The sequence below is a fragment of the Myxine glutinosa genome, chromosome 9 (assembly GCF_964187855.1).
Source record: "Myxine glutinosa chromosome 9, kmMyxGlut1.1, whole genome shotgun sequence".
In the NCBI taxonomy this organism is placed as follows: Eukaryota; Metazoa; Chordata; class Myxini; order Myxiniformes; family Myxinidae; genus Myxine; species Myxine glutinosa.
This window is the reverse complement of record NC_136269.1, coordinates 25,337,087-25,354,823: the sequence shown is the minus strand read 5'-3', so window position 1 is coordinate 25,354,823 and position 17,737 is coordinate 25,337,087. Positions and strand designations below refer to the sequence as shown.

General features: G+C 46.2%; 1 protein-coding gene across 1 annotated transcript in view; it reads right to left on the bottom strand.

Moving 5' to 3' along the window:
- The window catches only part of HAO1 (hydroxyacid oxidase 1), a 70,030-nt gene that overhangs the window by 38,220 nt on the left and 14,073 nt on the right, over positions 1–17,737 (bottom strand). The window contains exon 2 of the mRNA XM_068129429.2: positions 15,351–15,502. Coding sequence (XP_067985530.1) covers positions 15,351–15,502 — 152 coding nt within the window. The remainder of the gene's footprint in view (positions 1–15,350; positions 15,503–17,737) is intronic.

Here is a 17,737-nt window from a genome sequence, read left to right as displayed (position 1 = left end):
GATTTTTGTGATGACTGTGATACTTGTGTTGAAAAATCCCTTGTGGGAACTGGCTGATGCCTGTATTGATTTTTGTGATGACTGTGATACTTGTGTGGAAAACCCCTTGCGTGTACTGGCTAAACGCTTCTTATGTATTATGAATGATTGGCGAATAGATAGTCTCGTATTAGTAATGGAACGAATTGGAAACGAAACCCGAATCGCAGAACTACAATTGAAAAAACGAATTAGTGCATATGCGAACGATGGTGATGCAGAATCAAGTGGCTTTGGATATGTTGTTGGCAGAAAAGGAAGGAGTTTATTGCTATTATGCCAGCAGTAAGGAGCGGATGGCAAACATGTATCCGGAAGAACCACCCTCACCACCACTTACACCACCCAGCAATCACATGTACAAGGCTTGATGGCATTGGACGTCGATTGTTTGCCCTAATTCGCGAGGACCACGCCTGCATAAGGAGGGCCCTAAATCTGGCTGGCAACCGGGTCGCACCTACGCCGCTGCGAGGGTGGATTCGGAATCCGGCCGGGCGGCAGCAATCTCTTAACCAGGCGCCGTCGTCGCGAATTATGGCTAACAATTCATGCGTTGAATGTTAGACGGCCAGTTAGGGCCGGTATCTCTCTTTGAGCATACGTGACGCTAGGTCGTGCCTGGCATGTGACTAATTGGGATGCTGACCACTGGGGTATACGGTGTCTTTCCAAGGAGTTGTCTTGTAAAGACAAAGGAAGGAACTGTTAGCCATTAAGGTTTAAACCCCATGACTCAATTGATCATAACATCTGAAATTATATATCGTGCTTCTGAAAACGGATTTGAACTCAGCTGCAGGCAGAGGCGGGGGGACAAAATGTGCTTTCGAGACTCGAGGTACAGGGTGGATCCTTAGCCCAGTAAACAAGTCCTTGAATGTATGTGCCAGACAGTAGATAAAATGCTCGCGACCCACGTACAGGGAAAACATGTCGCCAAACGCCTTCTTCACAAAGGGAATAATTAATTATATATCTTTGTAGTTTCTAGTATGTCTCCTAAATCAAGGATGTAACCAACCTCGGGAGAAATATAGACATTACATATCCTTGATTGTTATTGTATTCAGCACGTGTATCCAATCATTCATCTACCATTTAGCCTAGTGTATGAGTATATTTTCTTCGGCCTGCGCTCGGGTCTGATATGTTTAGATAAAGAGCCAAAAGGGCTCAGCCTATCCCATGCTTACATCTGTTTGTCTAAGTTTGGCCTTCTTCAGGAAGGGACGAGGGAAGGTGGGTCTTTATGGGCCAGGGTTTGCTATGTCTTTAGCGCAGATTCTTGTCTGATATTTTGCTATAAATGAAATGCCTTTTTACTTATTTTTCAGCGAGTGCCTTGAGAAATTGCCCGCTGCGTGTTAGGCGGTGCATTCTCGAGCCTTGCTCCACACTGTGTGTTTGTAATCGATCCCATTAAACATTGCTGCTCTGATTCTTCTTCTTCTTCCTTCCCTTGAGGTCTTCGACCGACATATATATATATATATATGTTATATGTGTATGGTTATATGTATATGTATATATGGTATGTATGGTTATGGCTGGGTGAGATAAAGGAGACTTTCAGTTGGAAAAATAACTACAAACGTTTATTTATTATTTTTTCATGTTCCTTCTTCTTCATCATCTTTTTGTTTTAAGGCGTAAAAAAATAGATGGTTTTGAAAAATAGATGAAGATGAAAAATAGATGAGATGAAAATGATTTCAAAATTACAAGATTACTGTTATCAGAAAAAACTTGTGTCCCAGCAGACATGTTTACCCATTGTTGTGTAGCTCCTCCCTTTTTCCATATAAGGGAGGAGCTACATGACAAGGGAGCTACATGACAATGTTCAGACTACCAAAAGTTAGGCTGGTCATACACAAGGAGAAAGGAAGGAAGAACAGAGAAACGAGCAACAAAGGCCTGGAGAGGAATGCAGCAGGATTTGAAAGAATGAATGGTTGGGAGGGGGAAAGAAAATCAGTGTTTCAGAAAAGATTGTGGATGTGGATGGCTTTGCACATGAGAGCAGCACATTTGAAATAATTAAGTGAGGAAGAGACAACGGACAAAGAGAGGAGATTCCACATTTTGTAGAATGAGGGGACAAATGAATGCAAGTGGGCAACAAGCATGGACTTCGCGAGGGTGAGCATGTGAGGTTATCTTGACGAACACGTGACGTGTGGTGGCTTCAGGAAAGGATATAGGTAGGAGAGGGCAGGAGGAGCAAGGCCATATTTGTAAGCTTGTATAAAATAGAGAGCACACACCAACTTGCCAATGATGGGATAGTGACGGTCCTTGTGAACTACCCACCTCCGTCCTTCAGATTCAATAGTGAAACAGCTTTAATATGACAAATATAATATTACAACCTTGTAAACCCAATGAATGAATAGACATTAGCCAAAGGAAGAAAAGAGAAACAAAAGGTAAAACAAGAGGAACGAATAAATGGATGATACAGATAATACGGAGAATATCCAGATGGTAAATAGCCTTTGATGTCAGTTTGAGGATTTTATTCTTCCACAAAAGGTCATGGCAGATAGTGAGGTCAAGGTGGGCCTATACATCTTCCGGTATCTGTCCAGAGAAATGTATTGAATTGTTTGATTGCCAACAATATGAGAGAGAATGTGCCATGGCAGTGTGTTGAACGTCATGTTCAAGTGCTCAACAGCTTATGGTCTGCACAGCTCTCAATCCTAAAGAAGCAAATGAGTTAGAAGCTTATGTGTCAAGAAGAAAGTGGGCCCTTTAAGGACATAACCAATTCCAACGTGCTTCATCAGACTAAATGCGCCATCATAGTCAGCCCGTCCCCTTGCACAGCAGGAGACGGGGTTTTGTAATGTCTGTGTGTCTGTGTGTCTGTGTGTGTGTCTGTCTGTCTGTCTGTCTGTCTGTCTGTGTCTGTCTGTCTGTGTCTGTCTGTCTGTCTGTGTCTGTCTGTCTGTCTGTGTCTGTCTGTCTGTGTTTGTCTGTGTGTGTCTGTCTGTGTCTGTCTGTGTCTGTCTGTGTCTGTCTGTGTCTGTCTGTGTCTGTCTGTGTCTGTCTGTGTCTGTCTGTGTCTGTCTGTGTCTGTCTGTGTCTGTCTGTGTCTGTCTGTGTCTGTCTGTGTGTCTGTGTGTCTCCGGGCCATAACTTTTTACCATTTGAGTTTTGTCATCAAATTTTCACCAAAGCTTTATTATGATGACTAGCAACGGTACCCGCCCTAGGGGCAGGGCTTCCATTGGGAGGCCCAAATGAAAAGGCAAAATATCAGAAATTGAAGGCTTTTTTATTTTAAACGATTTATATAAACATCCATTAAATCATATCACACGCAAATCATCAAATCACAGTGATGTGTTTTTTTTATTGAAATTCTAAAAATACTGTTTAGATTTGGATGATTTGCGTGTGATATTTAATGGATGTTAAAATAAATCGCGCCTCCAAATTGAAGCCCCGCCCTTAGGGCGGGTACCGTTTTTCGTCATATATAATGGCGATACAACAACTTTTACCGCTTTGCTTTGAAGAACGGGAATGAAGGGGGAGGAGCGTGTTAATATGTCTGGTTGAAGGCTTTGGGTGGTGAAGGGGCTTGAAGCCAGATTTTAATCTTACAGCCACCATATTGGTGCTCGCCGTCACTGCGATGCCAAGCGAAAGACGCCTCAGAGCTGTCACATTCACAATCGCTATGTCGTATGTACTCCCGATACGTGTACCAAATTCCCGATATATGTAACTGTACCAAATGAACAGTTAAAAGAATTTTGAGCCGATAGCTGTTACGGCCTTGGAAAGATCGATGGAGACAGCGATCTGTTAGCGTATACACCACCCAAATAGTTATGTGGAATTCTCTCATGTAGAGATTAAACGTCGTTTGAACTTTGGCCGAGGTCATTATTTACTTTTAATGATGTTTATATACGAATGATGTTTAATGATGTTTATATTGGTTTTGGGTCATCCTTTCCGCATATCTCGTGGGATTGTGAGTTGGAGAGACGGCCGATGACGGGGAGCGAGGTTGATGGTATTCTCTCAAGCAGGGATTCAACCCGTGTCCTTATAAAAGGTCTTTGTCCGAGGTCACCGAGTCCGATCTGTGCAGTCGTGCAGCGATCGGTGCAGCCGTTTGTGTGGCACCCAGGAAAACAACATCGTCACAATGAAAACATCGTCACAATGAACGTTATTGCGAACGCGAATGTTATGCGGGAGTCCAAACCTGAGAATGCTGAAGCCTAAGCTGAAATTGGGAAAACTAAATAGCCTATTTTACTCCTGGAGATAATAATAATAATAATAATAATAAAGGAGTCTTATATAGCCCCATCAAGCAGAGTAAACGACCCTCATGGCACTTTACATTATCATGCGAACGCACACACACCGCACACACATACACAAACATACACACACAGAGACACACCTTCACTCTTGCCCTATTCCTCTCCCTCCCCATTCAAAACCCACAGATGTGTACTCCCCCTCCTCCTCCCCTCCCTCCCCCGCACATGTACACAGACATACTCTCGATCTCTGTCCCACCTCAAACCAAAGGGAAAACAGGACTTAGACTTTGAAAGACTTGTGAAACAGATAGGTTTTGAGGGAGGTTTTAAAGGCAGGAAGAGAGTCAACATGTCGAACAGAGGAAGGCAAGTCATTTAAGAGTAGAGGTGCAGCAAAGGAAAAGGATTTCTCGCCAAACGACTTGGTGCTGGTGCGCGGTGGCTCTAAGGTCATAGAGTCGTCGCTTGAACGAAGCCGTCGCCGAGGTTCATAGAGAGTGAGCAAATCGGAGAGATAGTGAGGTCCCGCTCCACACAATGATTTATAACATAGTGTGCAAATTTTGTATTGCACACGAGCAGAGACAGGCAGCCAGTGTAAAGATTCAAGAAGCGGAGTAACATGGTCAGACTTCTTCGCCTTACAGACAAGACGAGCGGCAGAGTTTTGAACCTTTTGTAACTTATCCAAGAGAAACTGAGGGCAGCCAGCATACAAAGAATTACAATAGTCTAGCTTTGAGAGGACAAGGGCACAGACCAGAGTTAGAGCAGCTTGAGGAGTAAGAAAGTGGCGAATGGATGCGATCTTTCGCAGCTGAAAGTATGCTGATTTGCAAGTTTGAAGTACTTGCTTGGAAAATGTCATGTTACAGTCGAAAACCACATCAAGGTTCTTGGCCGACGAAACAAAGTTTACATCGGTTTCACCAACATGAATAGTGGTAGGAAGTGAACATTGTAGAGGACATCTGTGCGATCTTACAATCATAGACTGTAGCGGTTACCGGTAGCATGACACAATTACCTTGCACCGGCCGATGACGCAACCGGCGAGCAGTCACGTGTCCGGACTCGCCCGGGCGTGTTCAGACTTGCCTTTCCCGGGCGAACACTTGTCTTGCATACCATGCCCCGTTGAGAGGCGTGGCTTACCGATTTGCATACCACGCCCCGCCTGAGAGGCGCGGCTTTTGTGTGTTGAGTTTCTGATATATATTGCCGCCCGTTCGATGGGCTGATTCAGTGCTTTTGAGTTCGTTTGAGTGAGCTTGGAATAAATAGCTCAGAGAAAATTCATTCCTGGCGTCGTCCATTTTGTCCGAAAAAAATGATCGTGCGAGCACAGCTCCCATAGACTCTGTTTTAGCATCGTTCGGCTGAAGTTTGTTTTGGGTCATCCACGCCTTCACGTCGGCAATACAACCTTCTAACACTTCAACAGTGGGCACGATTTGTTGAATCGTGCTTCCTTTGTACAGCTGAGTGTCGTCCGCAAAGGCGTGGTGATCAACTGAATGTCTGGCAACAAGATCAAATAGAGGCTGAGTGTACAAAAGAAAGAGGATAGGTCCCAGGACTGAGCCCTGTGGAACGCCAAAGGAAAGCGGAGAAGGGGCTGATTTCTGGCCATTGACAACTGTTTGCACTCTATCAGTAAGATAGGACATCAGCCAAGAAAGGGGAGTACCAGTTATCCCAAATGTGATTTCAAGACGACGAATTAAGACACTATGGTCAATCGTGTCAAAGGCGGCAGACAAGTCCAAAAGAGCAAGAACGGAAACCTTACCACAGTCAAGAGAGGTCAGAAGATCATTGGTTATTCTTAGGAGAGCGGTCTCGGTGCTATGGCCTGGTCTACATGCTGACTGGCGAGAATTGAAAAGATTATTTGAAACTAGATGGTCATTCATCTGTGATAGCACAATTCTTTCTGTGATCTTTGACAGGAAAGACAGGTTGGAGATAGGACGGTAATTTTTCATGTCGTTAAGGTCAAGGGTGGGCTTTTTAAGAAGTGGTTTAACAAGAGCTTGTTTAAAGAGAAGCGGAAATGAACCCGTAGTCAGAGAATCATTGATAACTGCAGTAATAAATGGGAGGAGGGTGTCCAAACACTCAATAAACAAATCGGTGGGAAGGGGGTCAAGATCACATGTTTTTGTGTTTGACTTGAGGATTGTACATTTGACAATTTCCTCAGTAACAGGAGTAAACGAACTAAGAGGTCGTCCGTGAAAGCAGTGTTCAGCATCATCGAAGGAAAGGACTGACTGCTTGTCAAGATTGTTTCTTATTGACTGAATTTTATTGTGAAAGATACCAGGATTACCCACCCAAAATATCGTTACGATCGGTTCAGCAGTTTTTACGGTACCTTCAAATGGACAGACAGACAGACGGACAGACATTTGGTGAATTATAGTAAAATACGGAGAAGTCAAATTAATAATTTAGTCAAAATGTCTAAAGGTCAAAGGTGAGCGTCAAATAAAATCGCCAATTTTGATCCGATTGACCTGAAATTTGAAGAATTTGTATATTGGGTCACTGCATTGGTTCACCAATCAAAAGGTAGGAGTCGATTGTTTGTTTTTTTAATGATCAAAAGGTCAAGGTTGCATTAAATCGTCAATTTTAAACCAATTGACCTGAAATTTGAAGAATTTGGATAATTGGGTCACATAATGGGTTCACCAATCAAAAGCTAGAAGCTGATTTTTTTTTTTTTAGATCTAAAGCTCAAAGGTCAAGGCTGCATAAAATAATCAATTTTCATTCTGTATATTTTTTAAAACCAGTTTGTTATTTTTCGTTATTTATTTTTTCGGTTTCGTTATTTTCGTTATTTCGCACATACGCCTCCACATGCAGCACCTACACCTGGATTCATACATACCCCCACCCCCAGCCAGTGAGAGAACAGATTATGACAACAAAACCACCTCCACTTCAAGAATCCACAGCCCCAAACTCACACACCCAAAAAAACCACACCGAACCAACCGACCACCTACCCTTACAACATGCACCACTCAAACAAAAACACATTCATGCAAAACAACACTAACTCCTGCGCACACACACACACCTCGTTTTTTCATTTCTGTTCCTCACAATTCTGTCTCTCTCTCACACACACACACACACACACACACACACACACACACACACACACACACACACACACACACACACACACACACACACACACACACACACACACACACACACACACACACACACACACACACACACACACACACACACACACACACACACACACACACACACACACACACACACACACACACACCTTCACTTTTTTCACATTTTGTTATGTTGCAGCCTTATGCTGAAATCGTTTAAATTCATTTTTTCCCTCATCAATATACACTCAATACCCCATAATGACAAAGAGAAAACAGGATTTTAGAAAGTTTTGCAAATTTATTAAAAAGAAAAAAACTGAAATATCACATTGACATAAGTAAGTATTCATACCCTTTGCTATGACACTTGAAATTTAGCTCAGGTACCTCTCATTTCTCTTGATCATCTTTAAGATGTTTCTACACCTTGATTGGAGTCCACCTGTGGTAAATTCAATTGATTGGACATGATTTGGAAAGGCACACACCTGTCCATATAAGGTCTCACAGCTGACAATGCATATCAGAGCAAAAACCAAGCCATGAGGTCGAAAGAACTGCCTGCAGAGCTCAGAGACACGATTGTGTCGAGGCACAGATCTGGGGAAGCCAAAAAAAAATTCGGCTGCATTGAAGGTTCCCAAGAGCACAGTGGCCTCCATCTATCTATAATTCCAGTAATCTCTGTGTGTTTGTTTGTACGTTTGTACGTTTGTACGTTTGTTTGTCTGTGACCGCTGTTTCTCGACAACCACGGGTCCGATATACTTTAAACTTGCCAGGTATATTGCTGGGGACCCGAGGATGTGCCTTTTCAAGGTTTCATATTAATCGGACAATTACTTACCGAGCTATGTCCAAAAAACGATTCAACCAATCAGAGAGCAGCGAGCTATCGCGTGTGCCGAACGTGGCGGACACACTCTGCCTCGGATGGCACATTTGAGAGCGTATTCATTTATTTCACGTTTGCAAACTATGTTGGCGCTATGTTGGCGTTAAACTATGTTTTAAAACTAATAATAAAACTAATAAAAACGAATTTGCGATTCATCGTAACTGCGATATACGACCTTCCGGAGCTCCTGTGAGAGCGTGCGCCATTACGGATAGTACGGGTACGTGCATGCCATATGTTGGCGTTAAACTATGTTTTAAAACTAATTAAACGGACAAATTTCATGTCATGTTTCATGTAAATAGAGGGGGGGGGGGGGGGGGGATTGTCACTGTACTCGCAAGCCGTTCGCCGTTCGCTTTGGCGTTGCGAATGGACCAAAACATTTCATGGACCAAACCATTTCATGTAAAGCGTTCGCCGTTCGCTTTGGCGTTGCGAATGGACCAAAACATTTCATGGACCAAACCATTTCATGTAAATAGAGGGGGGGATATAATTTTAGATATAGATATAGTACGGGCATGCCCTAGTAATTCTTAAATGGAAGAAGTTTGGAACAACCAGGCCTCTTCCTAGAGCTGGCCGCCCGGCCAAACTGAGCAATCGGGGGAGAAGGGCCTTGGTAAGGGAGGTGAACAAGAACCCGATGGTCACTCTGGCTGAGCTCCAGAGATCCTGTATGGAGATGGGAGAAACTTCCAGAGGGACAACCATCACTGCAACACTCCACCGATCTGAGCTTTATGGCAGAGTGGCCAAAAGGAAGCCTCTCCTCAGTGAAAGACACATGAAAGCTCCCTTGGAGTTTGCAAAAAAGCACTTAAAGGACTATCAGACTGTGAGAAACAAGATTCTGTGGGTGCATTCTGTGGGTCAAAGTGCACGAGTCTACCATTAGAAAGAGGCTGCACAAATTTGATCTACATGGGAGGTGTGCCAGGAGGAAACATTTGCTGTCCAGAAAGAACATCAGGGCAAGACTAAAGTTTGCCAATGAACACCGAGGCAAAGACCAGCACTTCTGGAACAATGTGCTCTGGACAGACGAGTCAAAGGTAGAGCTATTTGGCCACAGTACCAGAAGACATGTTTGGCGAAAACCAAAGACAGCATTTGACCACAAGAACCTGATACCAACTGTAAAGCATGGTCGTGGAAATATTATGGTTTGGGGCAGCTTTGCTGCATCAGGGCCTGGGCAGCTCACCATCATAGAATCAACTATGAATTCTTAATTGTACCAGAGGGTGGGTGCTTCAGGATAATGTGAGGCCCTCTGTCAGGAAGTTGAAGCTCAACCGAAGGTGGACCTTGCAACATGAGAATGACCTTAAACATATCAGTAAATCCACCAAGGAATGGCTGAAAAAAAAGAAATGGAGTGTTCTGGAATGGCCAAGTCAAAGCCCGGATCTAAATCCCATCGAGATGTTGTGGGGGGATTTGAAACGAGCTGTGCATGCAAGAAACCCTCAAACATCGCACAGCTGAAAGAATTCTGCAGGGAGGATTGGTCAAAAATTTCTCCCAGTCGATGTCAGAGACTGGTAGACAGTTATAAGAAACGCCTACTTGAGGTTGTTGTTTTTTTGTTGTTTTTTTTTGTTTGTTTGTTTTTGAATACTGAATCGAGGCTCGTGAAAGAGCTGACAACCGCGAGGCAAAGACAGCACAGGGGGACCACGAGGGAAAGACAGCACAGGGGGACCACGAGGGAAAGACAGTACAGGGGAACCACGAGGGAAAGACAGTACAGGGGAACCACGAGGGAAAGACAGCACAGGGGGACCACGAGAGAAAGACAGCACAGGGGGACCACGAGGGAAAGACAGCACAGGGGGACCACGAGGGAAAGACAGCACAGGGGGACCACGAGGGAAAGACAGCACAGGGGGACCACGAGGGAAAGACAGCACAGGGGGACCACGAGGGAAAGACAGCACAGGGGGACCACGAGGGAAAGACAGCACAGGGGGACCACGAGGGAAAGACAGCACAGGGGGACCACGAGGGAAAGGCAGCACAGGGGGACCACGAGGGAAAGACAGCACAGGGGGACCACGAGGGAAAGACAGCACAGGGGGACCACGAGGGAAAGACAGCACAGGGGGACCACGAGGGAAAGACAGCACAGGGGGACCACGAGGGAAAGACAGTACAGGGGGACCGCGAGGGAAAGACAGCACAGGGGGACCACGAGGGAAAGACAGCACAGGGGGACCACGAGGGAAAGACAGCACAGGGGGACCACGAGGGAAAGACAGCACAGGGGGACCACGAGGGAAAGGCAGCACAGGGGGACCACGAGGGAAAGACAGCACAGGGGGACCACGAGGGAAAGACAGCACAGGGGGACCACGAGGGAAAGACAGCACAGGGGGACCACGAGGGAAAGACAGCACAGGGGGACCACGAGGGAAAGACAGTACAGGGGGACCGCGAGGGAAAGACAGCACAGGGGGACCGCGAGGGAAAGACAGCACAGGGGGACCGCGAGGGAAAGACAGCACAGGAGGACCACGAGGGAAAGACAGCACAGGGGGACCACGAGGGAAAGAGCACAGGGGGACCACGAGGGAAAGACAGCACAGGGGGACCACTAGGGAAAGACAGCACAGGAGGACCACGAGGGAAAGACAGCACAGGGGGACCACGAGGGAAAGACAGCACAGGGGGACCACGAGGGAAAGACAGCACAGGGGGACCGCGAGGGAAAGACAGCACAGGGGGACCACGAGGGAAAGACAGCACAGGGGGACCACTAGGGAAAGACAGCACAGGGGGACCACGAGGGAAAGACAGTACAGGGGGACCACGAGGGAAAGACAGTACAGGGGTACCACGAGGGAAAGACAGTACAGGAGGACCGCGAGGGAAAGACAGCACAGGGGGACCACGAGGGAAAGACAGTACAGGGGGACCGCGAGGGAAAGACAGCACAGGGGGACCACGAGGGAAAGACAGCACAGGGGGACCACGAGGGAAAGACAGCACAGGGGGACCACGAGGGAAAGACAGCACAGGGGGACCACGAGGGAAAGGCAGCACAGGGGGACCACGAGGGAAAGACAGCACAGGGGGACCACGAGGGAAAGACAGCACAGGGGGACCACGAGGGAAAGACAGCACAGGGGGACCACGAGGGAAAGACAGCACAGGGGGACCACGAGGGAAAGACAGTACAGGGGGACCGCGAGGGAAAGACAGCACAGGGGGACCGCGAGGGAAAGACAGCACATGGGGACCGCGAGGGAAAGACAGCACAGGAGGACCACGAGGGAAAGACAGCACAGGGGGACCACGAGGGAAAGAGCACAGGGGGACCACGAGGGAAAGACAGCACAGGGGGACCACTAGGGAAAGACAGCACAGGAGGACCACGAGGGAAAGACAGCACAGGGGGACCACGAGGGAAAGACAGCACAGGGGGACCACGAGGGAAAGACAGCACAGGGGGACCGCGAGGGAAAGACAGCACAGGGGGACCACGAGGGAAAGACAGCACAGGGGGACCACTAGGGAAAGACAGCACAGGGGGACCACGAGGGAAAGACAGTACAGGGGGACCACGAGGGAAAGACAGTACAGGGGTACCACGAGGGAAAGACAGTACAGGAGGACCGCGAGGGAAAGACAGCACAGGGGGACCACGAGGGAAAGACAGCACAGGGGGACCACGAGGGAAAGACAGCACAGGGGGACCACGAGGGAAAGACAGCACAGGGGGACCGCGAGGGAAAGACAGCACAGGGGGACCACGAGGGAAAGACAGCACAGGGGGACCGCAAGGGAAAGACAGCACAGGGGGACCACGAGGGAAAGACAGCACAGGGGGACCGCGAGAGAAAGACAGCACAGGGGGACCACGAGGGAAAGACAGCACAGGGGGACCGCGAGGGAAAGACAGTACAGGGGGACCACGAGGGAAAGACAGCACAGGGGGACCACGAGGGAAAGACAGCACAGGGGGACCACGAGGGAAAGACAGTACAGGGGGACCACGAGGGAAAGACAGCACAGGGGGACCGCGAGGGAAAGACAGTACAGGGGGACCACGAGGGAAAGACAGCACAGGGGGACCGCGAGGGAAAGACAGTACAGGGGGACCACGAGGGAAAGACAGCACAGGGGGACCGCGAGGGAAAGACAGCACAGGGGGACCTCGAGGGAAAGACAGCACAGGGGGACCATGAGGGAAAGACAGCACAGGGGGACCACGAGGGAAAGACAGCACAGGGGGACCACGAGGGAAAGACAGCACAGGGGGACCACGAGGGAAAGACAGCACAGGGGGACCGCGAGGGAAAGACAGTACAGGGGGACCACGAGGGAAAGACAGCACAGGGGGACCACGAGGGAAAGACAGCACAGGGGGACCACGAGGGAAAGACAGCACAGGGGGACCATGAGGGAAAGACAGTACAGGGGGACCACGAGGGAAAGACAGCACAGGTGCGCGAGGGAAAGACAGCACAGGTGGACCGCGAGGGAAAGACAGCACAGGGGGACCGCGAGGGAAAGACAGCACAGGGGGACCACGAGGGAAAGACAGCACAGGGGGACCACGAGGGAAAGACAGCACAGGGGGACCACGAGGGAAAGACAGCACAGGGGGACCACGAGGGAAAGACAGTACGTTTCTGCCAAAGGGGGCAATACCACCTATTAGAGCCAAGGGTGTACTTACTTTTTCCACATGCGAAATTTGCATTTATGCTTATTTAAATTATACAATGGACTACAAAATGTAAATGTTTCATGATATTTGTTATACTCGGGCATGCCCGTACTATATATATATCTAAAATTATATCCCCCCCCCCCCTCTATTTACATGAAATGGTTTGGTCCATTCGCAAAGCCAAAGCGAACAGCTTGCGAGTACGGTGACAATCCCCCCCCTCTATTTACATGAAATGGTTTGGTCCAAAGCGAACGGCTTGCGAGTACGGTGACAATCCCCCCCCCTCTATTTACATGAAATGGTTTGGTCCAAAGCGAACGGCTTGCGAGTACGGTGACAATCCCCCCCCTCTATTTACATGAAATGGTTTGGTCCAAAGCGAACGGCTTGCGGAGTTTGGTAAATAAATCGCCATAGCGTGCACAAACGCGCAGGAAAGCGAAAGAATCGCAAATTAGTTTTAATTAGTTTTAAAACATAGTTTAACGCCAACATAGCGCCAACATAGTTTGCCAACGGGAAATAAATGAATACGCTCTCAAATGTGCCGTCCGAGGCAGAGTCTGTTCGCCACGTTCGGCACACGTGATAGCTCGCTGCTCTCTGATTGGTTGAATCGTTTTTTGGACATAGCTCGGTAACTACTTCTCCGATTAATATGAAACCTTGAAAAGGCACATCCTCGGGTCCCCAGCAATATACCTGGCAAGTTTCAAGTATATCGGACCCGTGTTTGTCGAGAAACAGCGGTCACAGACACACAGAGATTACTGGAATTATAGATAGACTAGGGCATGCCCGTACTATACCTATATCTAAAATTATATCCCCCCCCTCTATTTACATGAAATGGTTTGGTCCAAAGCGAACGGCTTGCGAGTACGGTGACAATCCCCCCCCTCTATTTACATGAAATGGTTTGGTTCAAAGCGAACGGCTTGCGGAGTTTGGTAAAGAAATCGCCATAGCGTGCACAAACGCGCAGGAAAGCGAAAGAATCGCAAATTAGTTTTAATTAGTTTTAAAACATAGTTTAACGCCAACATAGCGGCAACATAGTTTGCCAACGTGAAATAAATGAATACGCTCTCAAATGTGCCGTCCGAGGCAGAGTCTGTTCGCCACGTTCGGCACACGTGATAACTCGCTGCTCTCTGATTGGTTGAATCGTTTTTTGGACATAGCTCGGTAACTACTTGTCCGATTAATATGAAACCTTGAAAAGGCACATCCTCGGGTCCCCAGCAATATACCTGGCAAGTTTCAAGTATATCGGACCCGTGGTTGTCGAGAAACAGCGGTCACAGACAAACACACAGACATACACACATACACACACACACACACACACACACACACACACACACACACACACACACACACACACACACACACACACACACACACACACACACACACACAGAGATTACTGGAATTATAGATAGATTATATCACCTTTATCTATCAATATTGTTGAAATGAAGATCAAATAGCTGTATGTTGAAATATGTTGAAAAAGTCAAAACTTTACATGGGGTGTACTTACTTTTTCACGTGACTGTATATATACTTGGTCTATCTCTCAATTTAAAAAAATTGGGCCTATGTTGAACGTTTGACATCAAAAAATAATTGGTGGTTGAAATCAGTGACCCAATATGCAAATCGTCTTCAAAATTACAAGTTGATCAGATGAAAATTGAGGATTTTAAAATATGACCTATGTTGACATCAAAAGGGTGACCGCTATAACAAATAGCCATGTAACATGTGGTGAAGTTTCAATTTCCTCTGGACTGAACTGAATGGTTTTCGATGTACGCTTTTAACAAAATGCAGACACGTACATACGACATACGTATGCTACCGATCGCTTAACCCTGCACTTCACTTCGTGAGCACAGGGTAAATAGTCCATGAGAGTTGATCGTGTTTTCAAAGCGAGGCACATTTAAATACACTGAAACAAAATGGCAGCTTAAGAAGCCAGCAATGTGACAGAGAGCTGACCAAGAGGGCACACCACCATTTTGGTAAGGCTTATTTTTATTTTTTTTCATGATTAGCATCACCTAAATGACCTGTAAAGTTGTATTTGAACACACCCAAACACCCAGTTTTCATTCAGGTAATCCCTTGGAGTTTGATAAGTATGCACGCAAAGATTGAGGCCGCTAGGTTTCATGGTTTTGGAGTTATGGAGGAGACACACACACTCACACACACATTGCCTTTTATTATTACAGATTATAATATGCATGGAGATGTCATACCTCTGGCGGAAGCCAACTCGCCCTCTGCGTGCGCCATGCAATGGAAAGCTGTAGCTCCCATGGCCACCGGGGAGACCAGCTGTGCACCGAGAACTTCCACACTTGTTGATATTTTGGAGACATCCCGCAAGAATCGGGGACGCAAGCGCCACCTTTCAGGACAAATGCCTCGTTTGAGATGTGCATCAGGAAGACAAGTGAGAGCCTTAAAGCTCATAAATAATAAATGTATTACATCATTATCCATGAAAGGCATGTATAATTCCCTTTCACAGATATTGGAACTGATTGAAGGTCATAAACAAAAACCTTGCCTAAGACAAAGCAAAATAATTATGCCAAAATATTATATTTAGTGACAAATTGTAAATTCGATTTTTTTTAAACCCCAATTATTTCAGACTATGGTGTCATAAAACCCTAAGGTTCTTTAATTAAATCAATCGATGTCCAGATTGCAGGTGGGTGTAAATCCAACCTTGTATGTATATTTTAAAAATAAATCACAAGTGATACATGAAGCATACATGTTCACAGCAAAGCAAGTGATAACTGCCTCTTCTTCTGGACTTCCCCTCTTTCACTCTTCTTTTCCATGAATATAATATAATCAGAGCAAGAACACTCACAAAAGCCCATCCATTTACAAACTACAGTACTCACAATTACTTGACCATTCATGATCCAGACCTAACCAGAACTTTCTCGAACTCTCTCAATATTTCCACACAGCATTAAAAATCTAACTATAATATTATAAAGTCTGGTGTTGGCGTATTGCTTAAGGTAGCTCCCTTAAGATCGAAAGTTCTTGAGTCTCAAGCCCCTGTCGAGCCTAAACTGGATGTCCCATCTTCTAACATTACTTTGTAGACATAAAATATCCTATGGTGTCCTTCGTGAGGAGTACCATGGTTATCGCAGGCACCTCAGCAAAATTCCAAATTCCTGTCCGGATTATGGATCGACAGTGGCCTGGTCTTCTTGGAGATTCTCAACACCAAATTACATTGGTCGGCATCTGAGAGTGTGGTTGCTGTCTGGGCAGCGGATCCTGCACTCTAAAAAAAATTGACCAGGTATAGGTCACATGTTTTAGGTCAATGGCCTTCTTCGTATATGAAGGGGAACCAACATGCCCAGATATTAAAGCCCCAGTGGAACAACTGTCGAGGCAAATCCTCACTGTTGTATTATAGTTATTAGCCCCCGTTGAACTTGGTCTGAAACAGGAGCTTAAGGATTGGGTATCATACTTCCGTGCATCCACAACCATATCTCGGAGATGTATGGACCAAGTGAAGGAGGTGTGAGTGAAGATTACAATTGACATCATAACCCATGCCAAAAAACTTTGACATAATAGGGTGCATGTCCAGTTCAGCCATTCTAGTCTAAACATGTTTTTTTTATTACTTGTTCATACTTTATACATTTTTTTATTACTTGTTCATACTTTATACATTTTTTTATTACTTGTTCATACTTTATACATTTTTTTATTACTCGTTCATACTGTTGTGTCGGTAGGGTAGAGCAATATCTAGAGTCAGGTAGATATGAATAGGTAACATGCTTTGTCTGTCGCGGTAGGGAATATACCTGTAATAAGTTCCATGTTTAGTCCGGTTTGTCGGTTAAGGAGTATACCTGTGAACATACCAGGATGTTCGAGTGTTAGATAGTTAGGGATTAAAGATAAACCCCTGTGCGTCACACCTGGTAATCAAACCTTTGTCCCTTATGGCAATTGTTACGTGCTCCTCCCCAAACCCCGGTCACGGTGTACCTCCGAGCCCCGAGAGGAGTCACGGCAGAAAGATGTGTTATTCTGTATGTCAAAGATCAATGGTGAAACCACACCAATTGTTACCAACAAACAAGTATTGTATTAAGATCACACAAGGATAACAGGACAACAACAATAGTAATCAATTGTACAACCAATATATATTTCCTATGATGGTACCATCAGGTTCATACAATATAACTCACTATGCTCCAAGTGAGCGAAAATAAGAACATTCCCAATGTCTCTATTCCCGGCTTCAAGCCAAAGTTGGTTCCGGCTTCAAGTCAAAGTCGATCCACTCCAGTGATCGTCCGTACGATGTTGTATCGAGACCAGAATCCCATTGGGGTGACAGTTGCACTGCCAAAGATGGGCGAAGGTGTCCTTGAGAAGCGACGGGGAAATCACACCTTCAGGTATGGACGCTCCACGGCACCCAACCGGCGAACCGCAGATTTCCCACTCAAAAGCCACGTTACACACACACACACACCAGATTCACATCTGAATGCGGTGACATAAAACATTGCTTCAAAAAGGGGACCACAGTGACCAAAAAAGGCCATACATACAGAAAAAGGCCATAAAACATACA